Here is a 20,883-nt window from a genome sequence, read left to right as displayed (position 1 = left end):
CCAGTGAACCCAAAATATTCCAGTTTTATGGGTTGAGGTAGAATCAATTAGATGTTTCTCATCCCAATTTGCATCTTTGTCAAAAACTACATCTCCTGACACAATAATTTTGCGGCTCATTTGACCATACAATTTATATGCTTTCGTTCTTGGTTCTGATCCAAGGTAAAAGTTTTTCTTGATCGGTCACAAGCTTCCTTAAATTCCTTCCAACTTCTTTTGCATTGGCAACACATCCAAATACACATATATGTTGAATGTTGGGTTTTCGTTTGTAGTATAGCTCATATGGAGCTTCCTCTTTCACTGCCCTTATTAAAATCCGATTTAAGATGTATGTTGCATGATTAACTGCTTCACCCCAAAGGGAGTTGGGAACTTGCTTTGCTTTCAAGATACTTTGTGTCATTTCGATAAGTGTACGATTCCTTCTTTCTATAACTCAAATCTATTGCGACATGTATGAGGCTGTTAGATTAGGGATGAGATTTAGAACCGGAAAATCGGACCGGAACCGGAACCGTTAGAACCAGAATATATAGAATCAGTTCGGTTCCGGGTTCAAAAATTGGCTTTATCCGGGTTCGGGTCCATCGGGTCCAGGTAAACTCGGTCTAAAAACCGGAACCGGTTTTTGGAACCGAAACCACTTTTAGGGCCGGAACCGGTTTTTTGTGAAACGTTTAAAAGATGCATATCTCATTCGTTTCAACTCCGATTGACATACGGTTTTTTCCAACAAGTAGTTTAGAGTTTGTACATGATTTTAGACTATAAATTCGTCATTTTTAGTCTTATATTCATTGACTTACAGTTCCCCAAAGTCGATATATCAAAGCTGGAAGTTTTTAATTTTTCAGTTTTTTTTGTATTCAGTGAAAGTTTTAAAACATGCATACCTAATTCGTTTGAAGTCGGATTGACATGTGGTTTTTTGCAACTTGTAGTATACAGTTTATAAGTGTTGCAGAAATCAGCCTAATCGGCCGATTAATCGGCGATTAATCGCTAATCGGACCTCCACCGATGAGATTTATTGCTAATCGGTCACTATAATCGGGCTTGGTCAATGCAGGTCAAATTCGGAATTAATCGGACCTAATCGGGCCTTATCGGACCTAATCGGACCTAATCAGGTTTGGGCAATGCAGGTCAAAATCGGACCTAATCAGACCTAATCGGACCTAATCGCCGATTAATCACTTTGTTTGGAGAATTAAAGTTAGATTTATAAATTTTTTTAATAATTTTCTTAAGAATTAATGGTCCCCGATTAATCTCCCGATTAATCCCCGCCTAGCCGATTAATCCCTAATCGCTAGTCCACCGATTGGCGATTTCTGCAACCATGGTTTATATATAATTTTAGACTATAATTTTGTCATTTTTGGTTTAACATTCAATGATTTAGAGCCCTCCGAAGTCGGGATATCAAAACTAAAAATTTTCAACTTTTCAGTTATTTGTTTTTGTACTTTGTATTATGTGAAAATGTTAACACATGCATATCACATTCGTTTAAAGTCGGATTGACACAATTTTTTTTTCCAGAGTGTATTTTAGAGTTTGTACATAATTTTTTACTATAATTTTGTTAATTTTGGTTTCATATTCAATGAGTTACAATCCCCCAAAGTCAGGATATCAATATGAAATTTTTCAAAGTTCAACCCACTAAATAATAAGTAATTACAAAAAAATTCCGGTTTTTACGGTTCTAAACCCACTTTATCCGGTTCCAACCTACCCACTTTGATGTTTCCGGGTTTTCCGGTTCTAGACCCACTTTACTCGAAACCGTACCCGGAACCGAACCGGAACCGGTTCCTATATATCGGTTCGGTTTTCGGTTCTACAAAATCTCATTAACCGGTTCCGGGTTTTCCGGATCCGGGTCCATCCGGTCCGGGTTTGGATGCACTTTCATCCCTTAGATGTGATATCATTCCTTAATCTTCACAGAGTCTATTGAATTCTTGTGAAGTAAACTCACCTCCTCTATCCGTGCGAAACACAAGAATTAATTTATTTGTTTCTTTTTCTACGGTAACCTCGAACTTATTGAAATAGTTTATTGTGTGACGTCCTCTAATTTTCAGAACCAATTAAAACTTTTCTTTACACTTTTAAAATCATTTATTCATATTTGCGGAAAATCCTAGTACAAAAGATCGTTTTGATTACAAATATTTGTTTCCGAAATGTTAAAACCCTAAAGATGTCATAATCAATTCAGACTATAAAAATGTTTGATTTGGTTAAAAACTGAATGAGTTACAAGCCCTGCAAGGAAGGATGTCAAATCAGAACTTTTTTTATGTTTCAGCAATTAAATGTAATCTGACTTTGTTGTTCAAATGTGCATAACTCACTCAATTTAACTAGTTTTGACCTGAATCTTTTTCCTACATGTAGATTAGGATTTTTAGTTAATTTTAGACTATAAAACGCTTATTTGGTTAAAAATTGAATGAGTTACAAGCCCCGCAAGAAAGGGTGTCAAATCATAATTTTTTTATGTTACAGCAATTAAACATAATCTGACTTTGTTGTTCAAATGTGTATAACTCACTCAATTTAAGTTTATTTGACATGAATCTTTTTCCTACACGTAGTTTGGTTTTGTAGTTAAGTTTAAACTACAAAAATGCTTAATTTGGTTAAAAATTGAATGAGATACAAGCCTCGCAAGGAAGTGTGTCAAATTAGACTGATTCCAAAATCGAAAATATGGCAAAAACTGAACCCGGAACCGGAATCGGTAGAACCACCGGGCCGGTTCTGTTCTTAATTTTGGTCGAATCCGGATCCTTGGTTTGGTTCGGGTTGGGCCGGTTCCGACCGGTTCGGTCCGTTTGCTCATGCCTACTAAATCCATATTCGTTTATATTCTTACATATCCATTCCTACCGATCCTCACATATCTGATTCCAAGATTATCAGGGAGAAATTATCTCGTCTGATGAATTGTTAAAAGATTGACTACACGACTAAGGACTTCCTTTTCCAATGTAAGTCATAAAGGTATATCATGTCTTTATTTTAGAAATATAAAATATACAAAATACGACATATTTATAAAAAAGATTAAAGATATTATATAATCGCTATAATTTTATATTTCATAAATAAAAATGCCATTAAATATTTGATATAAATAATTAACTTGTAAATAAATTACAAACATTAAAACTAAAATACAATTAAAAGGTAAAAAAGAAAAATAATTAGAAGATGAGGAGTTAAATAAAATAAACATGAAAATATATTAATCATTCAATATATATTAAACGGTCAATAAAAAAACAAATAAGCTTATACCCATAATAATAAGTCATAAATAATTTTATATAAATAATAATAAGTTCTTATTTAACATCATCTTTAATGGGAGGTTTTCTATAGTTTGTTTATATTTGATTGAGTGGTTAAAACAACTTCACACTGTTTGGAGTAGATGATTTATTTGTTCATTTTTATTGATCACTCAATATATATTGAATGATCAATATAGTTTAATACTTTGAACCCCCTAACCGTTTCTCTTTAACAATATTATATTTTATCCCCTTGATTTAATTTTAAGTATTTATTATTTTTGTAAAGTTTATAGATAAAAAATTTATATTTATAATATATAATATATAATATAGTAATGAATCGTTTGTATACGAGTGAACGTTTATATAAAAATACGACGTGTTTAAAAAAATTAGTTAAATGAAAGGGTTTATATAACATTTTAGATAGATAAGGATAAACTAGTTAAACTAACGAAAAATGTCATAAAATTTTTTGGAGAAACAATTTATTTAAAGGTCAATATAACTAAATGGTGAGGTGACATTTTTTTACCTATCATATAGGTTTATCATCTGAGATGTTTTAAGCTCCCATTAAAAATGTTCTTGATTTTAGATACTACACATGCAGCTTAAATCGTAAAGCTGATGTAACATCCTGTTTCGGATCGTCCGTGATTAGGGTTCGTGGGCTGTAACTCGGGCATGAGGAAGCCTCGGGGCTACGACAAGTTGCTAGAAGCGTAGGGCTTCTCATCACCTTTCCATGGATATGAGATTCATTGGAAACGAAGTTATATCGAGGTATTTATGGAAGTTTGAAGTTTTGTCAAGATAGGTCCCTTATTTGAGAAATGTGGCAGCTGAGTACGTTGGGCGTAGTACTCATGTGCATGACTTTTAAGCAGAGCCACCTAGTATGCTAGGCGTACCAGAGGGTATGTTGGGTGTACTAGGCACAGAATGAAAACCCTAAATGAGAGGGTGTCGCTATATAAAGAATAAGATGGCCTCATTCATGGCCACCATCCTCAGACAATCAACCCTCTCAAACCCTAATCCTCGTTCTTGAGCCTGTGTGTGTCCATTAAAGAGCATTTAAGTGATTTTGTGTGTTCTTAGAGTGAAGAAGGAGCTTTAAAGAAGAAGGAGTGGGAGTCCAGGCTATAGATCTAAGCATATATGTGTTGGGAGCTTCATTTGGAGGTATAAAGCTCAAAGCTTTCTCACTCTTTTGTTTTGTTCATCATGTTAGACCATTTTAGGGTTTTGGTCCCAAAGTTGCATGCTTTATGAGAAAATGAGCTCCAGAGATCATGAGAAGCTCCTTTGAGTGTCTTTAGGAGTACAATGTCATAAAAGTTGAGACTTGGATGTTTGAATCAATCCATGCTTGAGATATGAGCATTTTGAGATAAGAAAATGAGTGTTTTGGGTGATTGTGGCTTTATCAGCCATGCAAAGGCTTAAAGTCATAGACTTTATGGAGTAAGAGCCGCTAAGGAGTCCAGATCTGTGATATGAGCTAAGGTCTTAACGAGTTAAGACCAAAAAAGTGAGAAAAGCCATATCGGATGTACGCCAAGCATAATCCTAGTACGCCCCACGTACTGGGTTAGTGTTCCCGATCAGATTTCATGCATGATGGTGTACGTTGAGCGTACCAAGGGAGGTATGCCCCACGTAACCTTGTTGTGGGCTTTTTTGGGCTAAATCTTATTTTGGGCCTTAAGGGTTGGGCCTGGATCTTTGGGCTTGTGTACTAGAAATTTTGAGCAGAGAAATATTATATATATATATATATATATATATATATATATATATATGCCTTGGGCCCTTATGTTGGGCTTGTCGCTTGTACTTGAGAGTAGGGCCTCAGGAGAGCCCATTCATTATTAGGCCTTAGTGGGCCCAACGAGTTTCAGGTTGTTGATGGGCTAGTTAGTGGACTACCTTTAGACCTAAAGAGTGAGGATTTGGATTTAGATCTTAATTGGGTAATTGTAGATTTTGGTCCAGTATTAGAGGTCGGTGCAACAACAACATCTATAGGAGCTGTTCATCATCCGATATGAGTATTCTCACTATACTTCACCTAGAGTGGTAATCTTTATGTGACCGGAGGGTCTTATGTGATTATATTAAGTATTGTGATATCTTGCATTATGTCTTTGTGATTTATGTTGTATATTATGTTGAGCTTTACTGAGTTATGACCGGAGGGTCTTCACTGAGACATAGGACCGGAGGGTCCATACCGAGCCGTGAGACTGGAGGGTCCTCACCGAGAGGCATGAGACCAGAGGGTCCATGCCGAGTTATAGCCATGAGAGGATTATTATTTATGCATGTGGTATTTTGGGGAACTCACTAAGCTTCGTGTTTACCGTGTTATGTGATATGTGTTTCAGGTTCTTCTAGGGATCGTAGGAAGGCGTCGACTAGATTGTATACACTAGAGAAAGAGTTATGTTTTGAGGATCTTGGATTATAAATCAAATAATTGTGGAGTTGCGTTTTGTAAATTAAATAAATGAGTTTTTTGTGAAATGAGTTATGAGAATTATGTTATTTTTAAATGAAAATTTTGTTTGAAAATTTATGGTGTTATAGATGAGACACATTAATTTTTGAAAACTTTTCCTCAAACTATAAATAAATATAAATCACAATGACACACAATGTAAGTTTACTCTAAGGAAAACAACCACTTTCAATCATTGAAGCTTTTCCTCTTCAATATTAAAAAGTTTAAAGGATAATGATTTGAGGGGGTAACGAACTTTCTAATTTGTTCACATTTAGTCATTGATTTTCTTCCATATTTATTTAACCACTGAATTATTTGAAATTGTTCACATTTTACCCTTATGACTGGCTACAGTCTGTCAAAAGGGTAAAATGTGAACATTTCAATAATTCATGGGTAAATCAAGCATGAAAAAAAGTTCAGTGACTCAATATGAACTAATTGAAAGTTTCTTATCTTTTCAAGTCATTATCCTTTTTTTGTAATCATCCCTTAGTTTACTTTACTTGTTGGTAGCAATTACTTAGATTAATAATTTTGATTTTAGTAACTACGATTTGTTTTATGTTATGTTTGTAAGGAGTATTACATAATAGAATGTGTATCACATAACCATGTTGCAGTTCGTTGATTTAATCCTAGTTAATGAAATAAACTTTTAACCAGAGTTTTTTTTATTTGCGTATAAGTGAAAAGGCAACCTACAAAGAAGTAATAATCAGTAGAGTTTCACAAAAGCAAAGAGACACATATACAGGCAATAAAACGAAAAATAGATCGAAAATCAAAAAGAGCATGGTTAGAAGGTATATATAGAACCAACATACAAATAGGAAAGGTAGATACAAGTAATAACTTGGAAGAAAAGTATCGACAAAACAAGTTGAAAGTAAAAACAGTGAAAATTAGGTAAAATGCACAACAATGTAAAGGCAACTAGCACCTAGACTACTAATGTACTACTCCACGACCTTGATTTTATGCATCCACACTCTTTAATCAAAGCTCATGTCTTTCTACATAGAAAAACCGCATTCAAATTTAACATTGCATACTCTCCACGCTTCTTTATCATATGTTCTCTCTTTCTCGCACGATCTACAATGACCGTCTCCACCCCGTTGAGTAAAAACTGTTGTTATGTCCTAAGTATATATGTCTAAAACCACCAAAATCTTTGTTTCTTTAATTTCTATGTGATTAAAGTCACTTCTATTGTATTTCTTAGTGTCGTTTCTAGTACTTTACACGATAAAGGTATATCACATGATTACTATAAACATCATCGCTTTTGTGACTTTCATATTTAGCTTGTGCTCATTCTTAATAACATTTAGAACAATTTACAGGATAATGTCTTGAAATGGTAGCTCTAAGACGTTAAATGTTAAATCGTTAAACATCGGCAGATTTTTACCAAAAAAAAAGAATGAAAAACATCTTTTTTGGATAATGATTTAAAGAGGGTAACTAACTTTTAATTTTTTTTCATATTTAGTTATTGAAATTTTTTTTCATTTTTTATTTACCCTTCAATTATTTGAAATTGATTACATTTTATAAAGGTAAAATGTTTCAAATAATTTAAGGATAAATCAAAAACAAAAAAAAAAATTCAATGACTCAACAAAATTAAAAGTTACTATCTCAAATTATTATCCCAAAGATGTTTTTCATTATTGTTTTTTTCTTTTTTTTTTTTGGTAAAAATCTACCGATGTTTAACGGCTTAACGCCAACCAAAAAATCTACCGATGTTTAACGGCTTAACGCCCTAGAGTTACGACGTCGTAGCAAGCAATTGTGCAAGTTGCTGTAAGAATAAGCGAAGTAAAACTCTTGGCTAGTACTGTTGTCGAGAACCAGAAATTATCATCGCATTCACCACAAAAAAAAACCCTAAAAAAACCAAAACCAAATACACGGAATCCCCAATCGGGGAGATAGAGATTCAGAATGGCGATTTCTGGTGATTTTAGGGTCTCTGCTGCATTAGGCCCTTCTCCTACGAATCCCCTCCGTATCAGTTTACCACCAAAGGTCTGAACTCTAAAACCACTCTCTTGGCTGTATTTCGATTTTGTGTATGTGAATTTAAAGAGACATCTGTTAGTGCTGATAGTTCAGATCCATGGCTATTTATTGTTGATTTTGGTACATTATTGCATGAATTTGGGAAATATTTAATGAAATCGAATCATAAATATGGTTCGGTGTATCTGCGTATCGTTTCGAAGTAGGGTTTTGTTTTGCGGATTTGAGAGTATTTGGTCTATCTGGTACCTCTGACATTCACTCTTGTATATACTTAAGATTTTGGTAAATGTTAGGTTTTATATATAGTGATTTTTACTATTTTCTATGAAACCACAGTGAGTTTTTCTTCCCTTGAGCACTTGACCTTTTCTGGAGTGATTTTTGCACTTTCCTGTAGAACACAGTGAGTATCCCTTGATGGTAGTCTTGCTGGAGTATCCACCTGGACTGAATCTCTTTGTTCTAACAGACTGAATGAAAGTCAACTTATTTCAACCTGAGTCGACTTTCATGTCTTGATTACTAGGGTTTAAATAGAAGAAACAACAACCTACTTATATTAATTTGTTTACATATACTTATATAGCATCCCAATTTCTCTTATTCCTTTTACAACATTGTAATGTGAAAAATCATCCCAATTATAGCAATGTCATCCAAACACAAAGCAATTTTCGCTATATAATTGATTAGATTCTTCTATATCTTTTGATCATTAAAGATTATTCTAGATAATTCCATCTTGAATACAGATAGATCATGTTAACTTCCTAAACGCGGGACCCACTCTTTCCGAAACTACAACGCCTAAATGGTCATCCTCAATAACCCACACCCACAACACACGCTGCAACTCCAAACGACCTCTCACCTTCATGAACAACTATGAAATGTCCACAAGCTCCTTCAATCAAGATGCAGAAAGCTTCCTTTTAAACGCCATAAACATGGGTTTCTTTGAACGATTAAGTCTAGCATGGAAAATTGTCTTTCCATCTCCATCAATGATCAAGAACTCAAATGCAAGTGTTGCTAAACAAAGGCTGAAAATGATTCTCTTTTCAGACAGATGTGCAGTGAGTGAAGAAGCTAAACAGAAGATTGTTAGTAATATAGTGAAAACCCTTTCGGATTTTGTGGTGATTGAGTCGCAAGATAAAGTCCAGCTCAGCGTGGCAACGGACCCCGCTATGGGGACGATTTACTCGGTGACTGTGCCTGTGAGGCGCGTGAAAGCAGAGTATCAAGAAGAAGATGGTGAAGGGACGATTATGAATGTGGAGTATAAGGATAACGGAGTGGATTCTGGTTCTATGGATGTGAAGTTTGATTTTTATGTTCCTGAGTGAAAGATGTTTGTGAGTTTGATTCGGAGAATTGAAATTGAAAATCATGTGGGAAAGATTATTGATTGATTCCCTTGTTTGATGGCTGAAATTTGTTATAATTTATAGCAGATCTTGTAAATATTCATATGCTTTAAATTTCAGTCTTCTACTTTGCTAGAGCCTTTTGTAATTTTTTGTTCTTATAACTTTGGTCATGTTATCATTTCATGATTAGGAGTTGTTGCGTAAGAATGTTTGTGTAATAAACAAAAGTTAGGGCTCAAGAGGCCATCTAAGCTTCATAATCACATTTTTTACCATGTAGATGTATAAACTTCAACATATTAGCAATGTAACATAAAAATCTGTATTTCATCATTAGTTCGAGATTAGTGAATCTAGGGAGTGATTCACCATTGATGGAAGCTCAAACTTAACAACAAAGAATAAAGATACTACCTTAAAGGATTTGACACTTGAATTTGATGCTTCATGATTTTGAAGCCTTCTTCAAACATTGAGCTCTCATTTCTTTGTAAGTTGGGAATAGTCCAAATTAGGGATGGCAAAAAAACCCGAACCTGACGGGGAAACCCGAAACCCGATCATTTCGGGTCGGGTAACGGGTCGTTATCGGGTTCGGGGCAGGGAGTGGGTTATCCTCGCCCCGACCTGCCCCGCCCCGATTATATATATATATATATATATATATATATATATATATATATATATATATATATATATATATATATGTTCAAAAATTTTTGCTACTAATTGTACACGTTCAAATATAAAATACTTATCGTGGACAATTTTTTTAGTTATTAACAATCTGGTGTTAATGATCATTTTTATGTGTTTTGACGTATTAAACAAAACTTAAATCAAATAATTTTTTATATAACGTCCAGTTTATTTTATTAAAGTGATGCATCATGTTTTTAATTTAAAAGAGTTGCTAGAACATGTATATTTTATAAAACATTGGGGTACCCTAAAAGAGAATAAAGATTTCGTTATCAGTTGTTGTAAACCCGATAAGATACCCGAAACCCAATGGGACGCCCCGATAAGATACCCGAAAGTTATCGGGGGGGGGGGGGGGTTGGGAATCCATGCCCCGCCCGGAACCCGCCCCATTGCCATTCCTAGTCCAAATATATAAGGGAAGGGAGTTATACGACTTAAGACATATAAACATTCCTCATTTACGAATAATCTCATAATTCCTCATATTTGCAACATAAACCGTAGCTAGAATTTTTACTAACTAACCAAGTCATTTAGTTTCTAGTCTAATCCCAAACTTTAAATATTTGTACAATCTAAGGCCCGACACTGGCTAAGGAGGTTGAATCCAAGTTAGAATCTCAATTCTAATTCTTGAAAAGTCAACTCCTAGCTTCACACTATTTTAATTATAACTTTTCAATTAAACATTTTTTTAATTAATTATATTACTGAAATTAAATCGAAATTAATTTATTTTATGAAATTTACACTTAAAAGGTTAAAACCTAAAGCACCGTATTGTTGGTAAGGTGGATGACAAAAAAATGAGATGTCTTGGTTGGCAAAATAATGAAATATCACTCCTTCGAATGTTTGCCTGCTTGTGATAGCTTTTCAAAACAACTTATTAATTTATTGATTTTTTGAAAAAAACCATTAAGTAAATTTTTTTTTTTGGCAAATTCAAAAATATTTTTTAGAATAGATTTTTCATTAGCTTTAAAAAACAGATTTTAAAAAGCATGTAAATTTTGACTTTTTGAAATTGTTTTTGATATTTTAACCAAAATAACTTCAAAAATAAAATTTTAAACCAAATATTTTTTTAACTTATTGAATTTTTAAACCGATCCAAATATTTTTTAGAAACTCATTTTATCACTACTATTGATATAACTCAATAAGCACTTGAAGCACTTATTTTTAGGATTATGCTAGTAATAGCCATATTTTGGGTATGGTTTTTAAAATAAAGGCATAAAAAACATGTTTCCACAAATAGATATGGATTTCGTAGAGCTACCTATGAGGGCTACAACGAATGAACTTATGTTCTGAGAAATCGATGTGGCAAAAAAAAAGCTAAAAAAAAATTTCTTGAGGCACCCTCTCCTGAAGAATAGTTCCTCCGAGCACCCTCCGTAGATTGTTTATTTAGCTCTGCGGATTTGTTCTTCCCCAAAGACAAGATTTTTGGATTTTTTTCGATACACCGAAGAACATGCTACTAAAATTACAAAGGTTCCACAGAGGTAGGTATGCGCTATAAACTCTGTCAATTTTACATTTATGCCCCTCCTTAATTTATCATATTGCCATTACGCTGAGGGTATGCTAATTCTTCGGAGCCTTTGGAGGCCAACTCGGCAGAATCCATGTTTATTTTTTTTTATCTCTATATTTTAAAAACGATACCCAAAATATATTATGGGCATAATCTCTACTTTTTAGAGTTCAAAAAAGACCCAAACACCCCTTCGAACAGCGACCAGGCGGGAAACTTCTAATATAGAGAAACTTCAATTTGCATACGTCCGTGCTTCTGTATCTGTAACCCTTGTGTACCTTATTTAGGGCTCAGTGGCTCCAACTGTTTTCAGTTTAAGAAGATGGACGGAAGTTGTTTACAGTTCGAAGAAAACCCAATTCAAGATGCTATTTCCAGAATTCGCTTCGCCCCAGCATCCAACAATCTCCTTATCTCTTCCTGGGATACTGTAAGATTTCGTCTTTATCGAGAGTTTGTTTGTATGTTTGCGTGCAGATTTTTATACTATACACTCAGGAACCATTAATTATGGGGTATTGTATGCGCAGAATCTTAGATTGTACGATGTGGATCGATCTAGGCTAATTTTTGAAGCTTCCGGGGAAGCTGCGCTGCTAGACTGTTGTTTCCAAGGGGAGTCAGCTGCTTTCAGTGCTGCTTCTGATTGTTCCATAACTAGGTCTGTTCTCAGATTTATGATTAATTATAGTGAAGTTGAAAAGACAACTCTCGATATGTGTATTTGAAATCCCGAACTTAATGTGTTCTAGGGTTCTGGTTTAAGGGAAAACGCTCAATACAACTTAATGCAATTGAATTGATTTTCAGTTACGAATCATCCATTTGTCTGACCTTCAAGGTCAAAGTTCAAGTCTTGTATGGAAAAGAGTGAATACTGTGCATCATTTATTTGTATATCTTCGTATTCTCCTCAAAGTTTTTGAGTAAGAACAATAGAACATATAAAAGAACAGTCTCAATACAAATTTAAGATAAAACTGATGAAAGTCTGTGCTGAATCCCATACAAATTTAAGATAAATTTGAACTCCAATAGATGGCTTAAAGCTATAACACTAGTACATTACATAATTCAGACGTTTTCTTCTTAATTTCTTGGTTTTAAGCATGACCTTTGTAAGAAAAATCATTGCAGGTACGATTTGCATTCAGGAATGAGAGAAAACTTTGGAAATCATGATGATTTAGCAACTTGTGTTGAATATTCTAATGAAACAGGTAAACCATAAACAATTTTTTACTTCCAAAGTTCTAAAATATTATAAAAACTTACAATAAACAACACAAAGTTCCATAGCAAACATAGAATGTTTTAAGATTTTTAATAATGCTAGTTACAACTCTGTTTTAAAAAGCATGAACACTTTCATTAATAAGTCATCAGTTTCCATAATCTTCACAATCAATGTCATTTTTGTCAACCATATTCGCTTGAATACTTTTCCTCTACAAATAAAAGATCATCTTCCTCTTCTAGTGACTTTTTCTAGAGAAAATCGTGCTTTTAACTTTTGTTACATTTTTATATTTCATGTTCCAAAAATTCATCATTTTTTTTGGTTCCACAGGTCAAGTTGTGACTGCAGGGTGGGACAAAAAGATAAAATGTTGGGATTCAAGGTCAACAAAAACTCTTACTGCTGTAAATACTGTTAATAAAGGGGTCAAATCTATATCCCTATGTGGATTTGCTTCAATGGTTGCTGTTGGGGATTCAGTAAATATATATGACTTACGCAAATTCAACAAATCATTTAATAGTAAATGTGTAGAAATTCAAATCGAGTGTGTTCGCCCTTATCTAGACCAAGGTATTTAGCTATAAAATCACTATTTACTATTTAGCAATAAATCTATTATATGACTTTTTTGAAAGTTTTAGGTGAGTTTATTTAATTATATATCTCAAATAATGCAGGATTTGCAGCTGGATCAACTGATGGACGTGTTGCATTGAAGTATTTTAATCCATCTGATCAAAACAACGATGGGTAAGTTTATGCATCTTTCAACTGCCATATTATTTATAAGATAAAGTTACAACTTTAGTCCCTAGTACAATTAATTTTTTCAATTTTGTTCCCGAAATGTTTGCTCTTGCAACATTTTTTCGTCCATGTTCCATGTAAAATGACTATTTTGGGGACTAAAATTAGTCATTTTGATTGAAACAAGGATCAGATATGTAATTTAATCTTTTTAAAATAACACCCACTTATTCATTTCTAGTACTCTTATTATTAAAGATTCTGAATTTTTAACTTTATGTTATTTATATAATTCCTGTGTTCTTATTACAGATATGCTTTTCGATGTCATCCAAAGGCAAAGAGAGCAAGGCATAATTTTGCAGCTGTGAATGATATTGCATTTAGTCCATCGTATGTCTTTTAAAAAAAAAAAAAATAATTAATGAAAAAAACTTGTAGAAGTTTAAACTGATAATCTTTTGTGATTAGGACTTATGGCGATTTTGTCACGGGTGATAATAAAGGTTATGTCACAATATGGAATGCTCAAAGTAAAAAGAGAGTTTATGAGGTAATCTTACATAATCCAATGGTTATTAATATCTTCAAATGAAATTTTATATAAAAATTGTGGTAGATCTAAAGATGTTGAACTTTTATTGTTGTAATTTCAGATGCCAAAATTTGAAAATAGTATCGCCTCTTTATCATATAGCCATGGAGGACAATTTCTGGCTGTTGCTTCAAGTTACACTTACAGTGAAGAAAATGAATTGTTAGTATATCTTCTTGTGTCCCCACTTAAATTCTAAATAAATATAACCAGTTTTTTTATATGATTCATATATATATATATATATATATATATATATATATATATATATATATATATATATATATATATATATATATATATATATATATATATATATTAGATATGATTTACTAAAGTTGGGGTCTGTTTGGTTGGATGGAATGGAATGATAAAGGAATGGAATGGAGAGTGTAATGGAATGAGTCATTACATTCCATCATCATGTTTGGTTGGGCCATTGGAATTAAATGAATTTTCATTTGAATTTGTTCAAGTCTATTCTCGGCATTATTTTGATTACAATTTACAAACTTTTTTTTACAGGATTTAGAAATTCAAAGCTAAACTTTTTAAAATTTTCCTGTTTGACTCGTTGGACCAAATCTTCCCATTTTTGGTAAATGGGTCAAAATTACGAACTGTATGAATTACATTTTATGACAGACTTGACCTCTATTTTTATTGCTTGTGTGCTAGACTTGACTTGGTTTAAAATTTTTATTGTTACTTTTATCTGATTTTGGATTTTTTTTTTTTTTTTAATACAGGGAAATGCCTCCAAGGATATACATACATGAAATGGATGACAAATACATTGCTTCCTTTTCAACCGGAAGTTCAAAATAGGCCATTTTTACATAAACACAAATGACAAGGCAACAAGCTTTAAGACATGAATGTCTTTATCATATTAATTTTTGTGTTTATTCCTATTGTAGTCATTGTCCACACACATTGTTTTAACCAATCATTGTAAACTAAAATAACTAACAAGTATTTATGCTGTTTGTAATCTTTGTAGTACTTTTTAAAAGTTAGCCTTTTTCTTGTAATTTTATTAAAACGGAAAATGAAAAAAACAAACATAAAAGAAGTAATATAATGGATTTTTAAAGCAAAAATTATACTTTTGACTTGTTTTGATTTTAGTGAAATACCAATTTGTGAAGTTAGACCGAATGAAGAGATGAAACATCAATTAATTGTAAAATTTTAGACTTTTTGTAAAAGTATTGTCAACAAATATGAAATATTCAAAATTGTATTTCTAAGGTTTTAACTTTTAAGGTGAAATATTAAAATCCATCCGTTAAAAGATTTCATTTTAATGTAATTAACTTCATTTAGAACAAATTGAAAAGGAATGTACTATAGAAATTAAAAAAGAAGATTAAATAGAGGGAGGGCATAATATAGCATAGAGTAAAACAGAAGGGCCTTTCGGCAGTCTACAAAGAACTACAGGGTTACTACGAATGACAAAAAGTGTGTAATCTAATCCGACGGACACCATTCAATCTGAATAATACTATATAATATCTCTTTGTACGGCTGTTGCTTAAAACCCTAATATACCTTTCTCCCCAAATTTCTTCAAACCTTCACATATACTACTACTCTTCGTCACTTTCTCTGTAGATCTTTTGTCTCATTTTTGAAAATATGTCTGACGAAGAGCATCAATTCGAGTCTAAAGCCGATGCAGGAGCATCCAAAACTTTCCCTCAGCAAGCTGGTACTATCAGGAAGAATGGTTACATCGTTATCAAGAATCGTGCTTGCAAGGTATCGATCAATTTATTATTCATGTGTTTATTCGTCGAATTATAGATCCGATTTACTCCTGTACTCTTCGGAGTTGGTATTATAGATCGTTGTTGTTAATTTTCACCGTCGATGTGGTCAATCTGTTCTTATAGCATGGTATCGATGCTATACTTGTTATTAATCCATCGATTTGCATGTTAATTTGCTGGATTCGATTGCTTGAAATTACTATTTTCTTACGGATTTTAAGTTTTAGGTGATGGATTAAGTTTTCTTAGATTTGATGATGTTTCTTATAAGTCTATTTTTTGCAAATTCGTTCATCTAGTAACTAATCGCATGATCGAATACACATATATCAACGGGTTCCTGTATTAATTGTCATATACTCTGTTTTTTTTTTACTCTCGGAGGAGATTTTTATGATAGTTGCATTGACAAATTAATGTCATTACTAGCTTATATCGGTGTGAAATTCCCATCTTGTAGATCTACACTCTGTTTGAAATTCACCTCTCTAAAAGAAACCAACTTTTAGAAGATGAAGCAATTTATGTCATTTCTTTCTTTTTGCAGGTCGTGGAAGTTTCAACCTCAAAGACTGGCAAGCACGGACACGCCAAGTGTCATTTCGTTGCCATTGATATCTTCAATGGAAAGAAGCTTGAAGACATCGTTCCCTCTTCCCACAATTGTGATGTATGTTTTATCCATTGTACAACATATTTTACATCTTTTTTTTGTAACTTTATATTTAGGGGGTGTTTGGATTAGATTTTTAGCTTATTGCTTATGCTTATTGAAATTAGCTTATTTAGCCTAATAAGCTGGATTTTATCCAAACACTTAAATTAGCTTATTGTGGGAATAAGCAATAAGCACCTCTTTTTTTCCTATCCAAACACCCCCTTATACAGACTGTAATATTTTCTTTTGTTTCAGGTTCCACATGTCAACCGTACTGACTACCAGCTCATTGACATTTCTGAAGATGGATTCGTACGTGTCACTTATCTTGTCATTTTCCTTCTATTTTTTTTATTTGGTTTATATTGTGATGAATTTAATAAAATGGATTTATTATAGGTGAGTCTGTTGACTGAAAATGGTGGCACTAAGGATGATCTCAAGCTTCCAACCGATGATAGTCTGCTTACACAGGTTAGTAATTAGTAATTAGTAATAAAACATGGAAAGTTAACTTGAAATTGTTAAATATAATCTATATGTTTAATAAATTTCATTAAAAAATTGTGCAGATTAAGGATGGATTTGCTGAAGGAAAGGATCTTGTGGTTACAGTGATGTCTGCCATGGGAGAGGAGCAGATCTGTGCTCTTAAGGATATTGGTCCCAAGTAATTTTACTCTGTGTGGATTGAGAGAGGTTTTATATGAAGAACTGCTGTTGCTAGATTTATGGTGGTGGTTATTTAAGAAAAAAAAACTTTATTAGGTTTCTTTTTATTTTACAAATTTTTGGTTATTTATGATGTGCTAAAAAAAGTCATGAAATTTATGGGGAGAGGAAGGGGTTATGTACGTACACTTTGTATCTCGATATGCTTGGGATGCGACTTGTGTGAACTTATGGAGTGGTTATTCTGTTTTCTTTGTTTCATTTCCTGTGCTATGTTTCCTTGTCTTCATTATTTTCTTTTGTTTTTAGTGTATATATGACTCCTTGGGTTGATGGAAATAACTCAATAGAACGTTCAGATTAAACCATTTGTACATGTATATTGTGCTTTCAAGCCATTCTTTTTGTAATAAAATGAAAATATAGGTACAGAGAAGAAAGAAAGAATGGTTTAATTTGATATGTAATCTAATTCAACTTATTTAAGATTAGATCCCGCTAATCACAAACAAATTGTTTATCAATAATGTGAACTTTTAGCAAATTACAACCACATGTAAAATTGTAACTAAAACAATTATAACCGAAAAATTCTCTCAACCGTGTATCTGATCAAGTCAATAGCATGAAAACAACAACAAAAATCCATGAAGAAACAAAGATGCAAAACGCATAATAATAATCATCCCTTGTTTTATGGAACATAACGAATAACTGTTCCTAGCCAATCCTCAGGGATCTCATCTCTCAATTTGCCACTTAAGGCTATCAATGAGTGTTCTGTTGCTGCCTGTAAACCACAAAGTATTCACTATTCAGCACTGAAGTGATTCAGATAAAAGAAATCAAATTATACACGGAAACTATTGATTATATATATATATATATATATATATATATATATATATATATATATATATATATATATATATATATATATATATATATATAAATTAATTATATTTACCTTCACAATATACACATCAATACCAAGTTTCGCAATCATTGCAGCTTCTGATATTTTTGTCACCATCCCTCCCGTTGTATCATGGGATGCTACACTAATCTCAACTGTTTCATATAAAATCGTATTATCAAAAATTTGAATTTTTTTTGTAACATAATATATTACACTCAAATTGTTAATATTTTTCTAACCTTGCTTATCTGTGCCTTCAAATGTTGGTTTCACAACAAACCAGCTTCCATCTTCACGTACAGCTGTCAATTATAATGGACATCATTGCATCAAATCAAATAATCATATAAACATCATTAAAAAATATAAAATCCGGATATATATATATATATATATATATATATATATATATATATATATATATATATATATATATATATATATATATATATATATATATATATATATATAAAGGGTGCTTACCAATCTCCCTGAGAAGTACAGCATTAGGTTCTGAAGGAGGGCGATCATATACACCAAAAACATCGGTCTTCATTGCTCATTAATATAGGAAACATTTGCATATAATATCATGCTAAAGACACAAACATACATCATGGAACACCAAATAAATGTAGAATCTTTGTAATGTGTTTTTTTTTTTTCTTATCTGTAAGTAAGGATACAAGGAAAACAACGAATTGAGGCTTTAAATGTGATGCCAGATGACTTATAATTACGTCTCCACTTAATATAGTGCAACCCTGAAAGTACAACAAGAAATGACATGTTGATATTAGATGCTAATCATCAATGGCATACAATTACAAATTTACAATTACACCCCTAGGGTTAGATGCTACATACCAGTGACTCATCTAGTACTGCATCCCCATGCAAAACCTGGATGGAAATATCAACGTTAAAATTGCATAACAATATCACATATTTTTCAAGGTCGTATTGTGATGTGTGAATAAATAATCTGAATGACAGTAAATGACAATTTTACCCTTTTGTCTGGTTAGAAAGGACTAGTGCTATGAAATCATATGGAAAAAGGTACATTTTTTATACCGGATGCAAAAATGTTGAGAAAATGAAAACTTACAGGAACAAAACCACAGTCAAGGGCATTAACCACTGTTGACACATCAGCAGATGCTATCTGTAAAAACAAAAGATTTTCATTGTTGTATTGTTGTTGTGTAAAAGGTGTATAGATTTTAAACAAGATGATGGAAGACAGTTTTTGAGTGCTTCCTGACATTTCTTTCACGGGTTGACCATCCACACGAAAATGGAGACAATGCAACTGATGGAATACCCTCTGCACAAAGAGTTAAAAACAAAAGTCAACATGCAATTGGATATCCAGAAGTCAATATTAAAATGAGTGGAAACTTTAGTTTGGTAATGAGAACTCTACCTCTTGCAAGTGCTCTAACTATTTCAAGATTAAGGGATGTCACCTATTAAAATAAATTTAGTAGTAAATGAATAACATAAGGTATACTAAAAAGGCTATGAAAGTGAAGTTTATACAAAAGTAGATATTACAAAGCTTTAACAACAATAATAAGGTAGTTGTAAAGAAATAGAGCTTACAGAAATCCTAGTAGCAACAAAACCAGCTTTCACAAGAGGTTTATTCAACCCCCCTTTATGAACACCGGATTTGCTAGCTTGAAAGTGACCAAAAGAACCTGAAAAACAAAGTGGCACATAAAATGGATAGGAAAAGGAAACTTGATTGTTAATGAAACAAATCATTGGAAATTAATTGCAGTGAAAACTTTTTATCATAGAGAATGAATAAGTAAGCAAGATTCTTTACTCACCAGCTCCATGAATAACAACGAAACTGTTGTAGTCAAAAGCTTCTTGTTCTTTAAAAGCGTCCACTGTAACTGAAGTTTCTGAAATTCCAGGGCGTTTGCTCCAATCCATTTCAAGAACTTGCCCAGATGAAGATCCAGACATCATTGCCTCACGCAACTGTGAAGAAACCTCAACAAGATTGCTTTCATTTATCTTTTCAAAGTCATTCTTGCATGTGATTGCCGCACCTCCTAATACGCAGAAACCCAAATCAGTAGTGAACGTAGACAAATTGAGTCTAATCATGATTTTAAAGAAGAACAGAGAGTACTTTAGGAATCCCATTTCCCCTACTTCATAAACATAGAATAAAAAATATAACGACGATAATAACACAAAAAAGTGTTTGAAAAGTAGGATCAATAAAGGTGGTACAACTACATATCTAGATCAATTGAAAAGAGAGTTCATCAGATTCGACAAGCAAATAAACGAGATCAAGCGGAAATTAACGAAATTTGAAGATTTTAGGGTAAAATAAACGATGCCTGACCGAGTTTGACGATGCAACGAACTGGAGTTTTCAATTTAATATCAGTTTGCTTCGTCTCCATTCGCCTGCTAACTGTTTGCTGTTGCTGACTTGCTTTAGCTCTGTATTCCTCGTTTCAGTGAAGTTCAACGAGTTTAGGTACTTGGTAGTTTAGTTTATGGATGATGCATTAAACCCCCCTTATCTTTCGCTTAATTACATTTTTATTTGAAATGAAATTGTTGATGCTTATTAATAAGATGTTGCCAAAGTTAAAACACCCACGAATAGAGGTGAGATGTTTTTGATCCTAGCATGATGTAAATGCCATCATCAAATTCAATTCTTGGTATTTAATTGAGACTGTGAATGTAGGTACAAAAATAGAGATATTGGAGAGAGATGAAGACTTTTCAACAGAA

At 32.8% G+C, this 20,883-nt stretch overlaps 4 protein-coding genes across 4 annotated transcripts; 3 read left to right on the top strand and 1 right to left on the bottom strand.

Annotated features, from left to right (window-relative positions):
* Positions 1 to 7,670: 7,670 nt before the first annotated feature.
* On the top strand, positions 7,671 to 9,387 carry MINE1 (homolog of bacterial MinE 1). The gene is made up of 2 exons (XM_078970355.1): positions 7,671 to 7,872; positions 8,622 to 9,387. Exons 1-2 carry the CDS (start codon positions 7,789 to 7,791, stop codon positions 9,216 to 9,218), a joined length of 681 nt encoding a protein of 226 aa, XP_078826481.1. The 5' UTR covers positions 7,671 to 7,788; the 3' UTR covers positions 9,219 to 9,387.
* Positions 9,388 to 11,583: 2,196 nt separating this feature from the next.
* LOC145011565 (Transducin/WD40 repeat-like superfamily protein) lies at positions 11,584 to 15,096 on the top strand. Its single transcript, XM_078970307.1, has 9 exons — positions 11,584 to 11,926; positions 12,027 to 12,157; positions 12,634 to 12,716; positions 13,067 to 13,309; positions 13,417 to 13,489; positions 13,799 to 13,879; positions 13,958 to 14,039; positions 14,143 to 14,243; positions 14,831 to 15,096. Exons 1-9 carry the CDS (start codon positions 11,819 to 11,821, stop codon positions 14,907 to 14,909), a joined length of 981 nt encoding a protein of 326 aa, XP_078826433.1. The 5' UTR covers positions 11,584 to 11,818; the 3' UTR covers positions 14,910 to 15,096.
* A 524-nt stretch (positions 15,097 to 15,620) lies between these two features.
* Positions 15,621 to 17,450, top strand: LOC145008358 (eukaryotic translation initiation factor 5A-like). The gene is made up of 5 exons (XM_078966977.1): positions 15,621 to 15,848; positions 16,407 to 16,529; positions 16,773 to 16,829; positions 16,917 to 16,991; positions 17,090 to 17,450. The coding sequence occupies exons 1-5, from the start codon at positions 15,726 to 15,728 to the stop codon at positions 17,189 to 17,191; spliced, it is 480 nt and encodes a 159-aa protein (XP_078823103.1). The 5' UTR covers positions 15,621 to 15,725; the 3' UTR covers positions 17,192 to 17,450.
* A 296-nt stretch (positions 17,451 to 17,746) lies between these two features.
* LOC145008356 (Amino acid kinase family protein) lies at positions 17,747 to 20,636 on the bottom strand. Its single transcript, XM_078966976.1, has 12 exons — positions 20,483 to 20,636; positions 19,950 to 20,180; positions 19,717 to 19,814; positions 19,538 to 19,580; positions 19,377 to 19,438; positions 19,220 to 19,276; positions 18,976 to 19,011; positions 18,795 to 18,872; positions 18,592 to 18,658; positions 18,348 to 18,410; positions 18,157 to 18,260; positions 17,747 to 17,979 (listed from the first exon to the last, which is right to left on the bottom strand). Exons 1-12 carry the CDS (start codon positions 20,541 to 20,543, stop codon positions 17,884 to 17,886), a joined length of 996 nt encoding a protein of 331 aa, XP_078823102.1. The 5' UTR covers positions 20,544 to 20,636; the 3' UTR covers positions 17,747 to 17,883.
* Between the last annotated feature and the right edge of the window lie 247 nt (positions 20,637 to 20,883).

The sequence above is a fragment of the Lactuca saligna genome, chromosome 8 (genome assembly GCF_052625555.1).
Source record: "Lactuca saligna cultivar CGN05327 chromosome 8, ASM5262555v1, whole genome shotgun sequence".
Taxonomy (NCBI): domain Eukaryota; kingdom Viridiplantae; phylum Streptophyta; class Magnoliopsida; order Asterales; family Asteraceae; genus Lactuca; species Lactuca saligna.
Note: the sequence above shows the minus strand (reverse complement) of the source record. Positions and strands in the feature narration are given on the sequence as shown.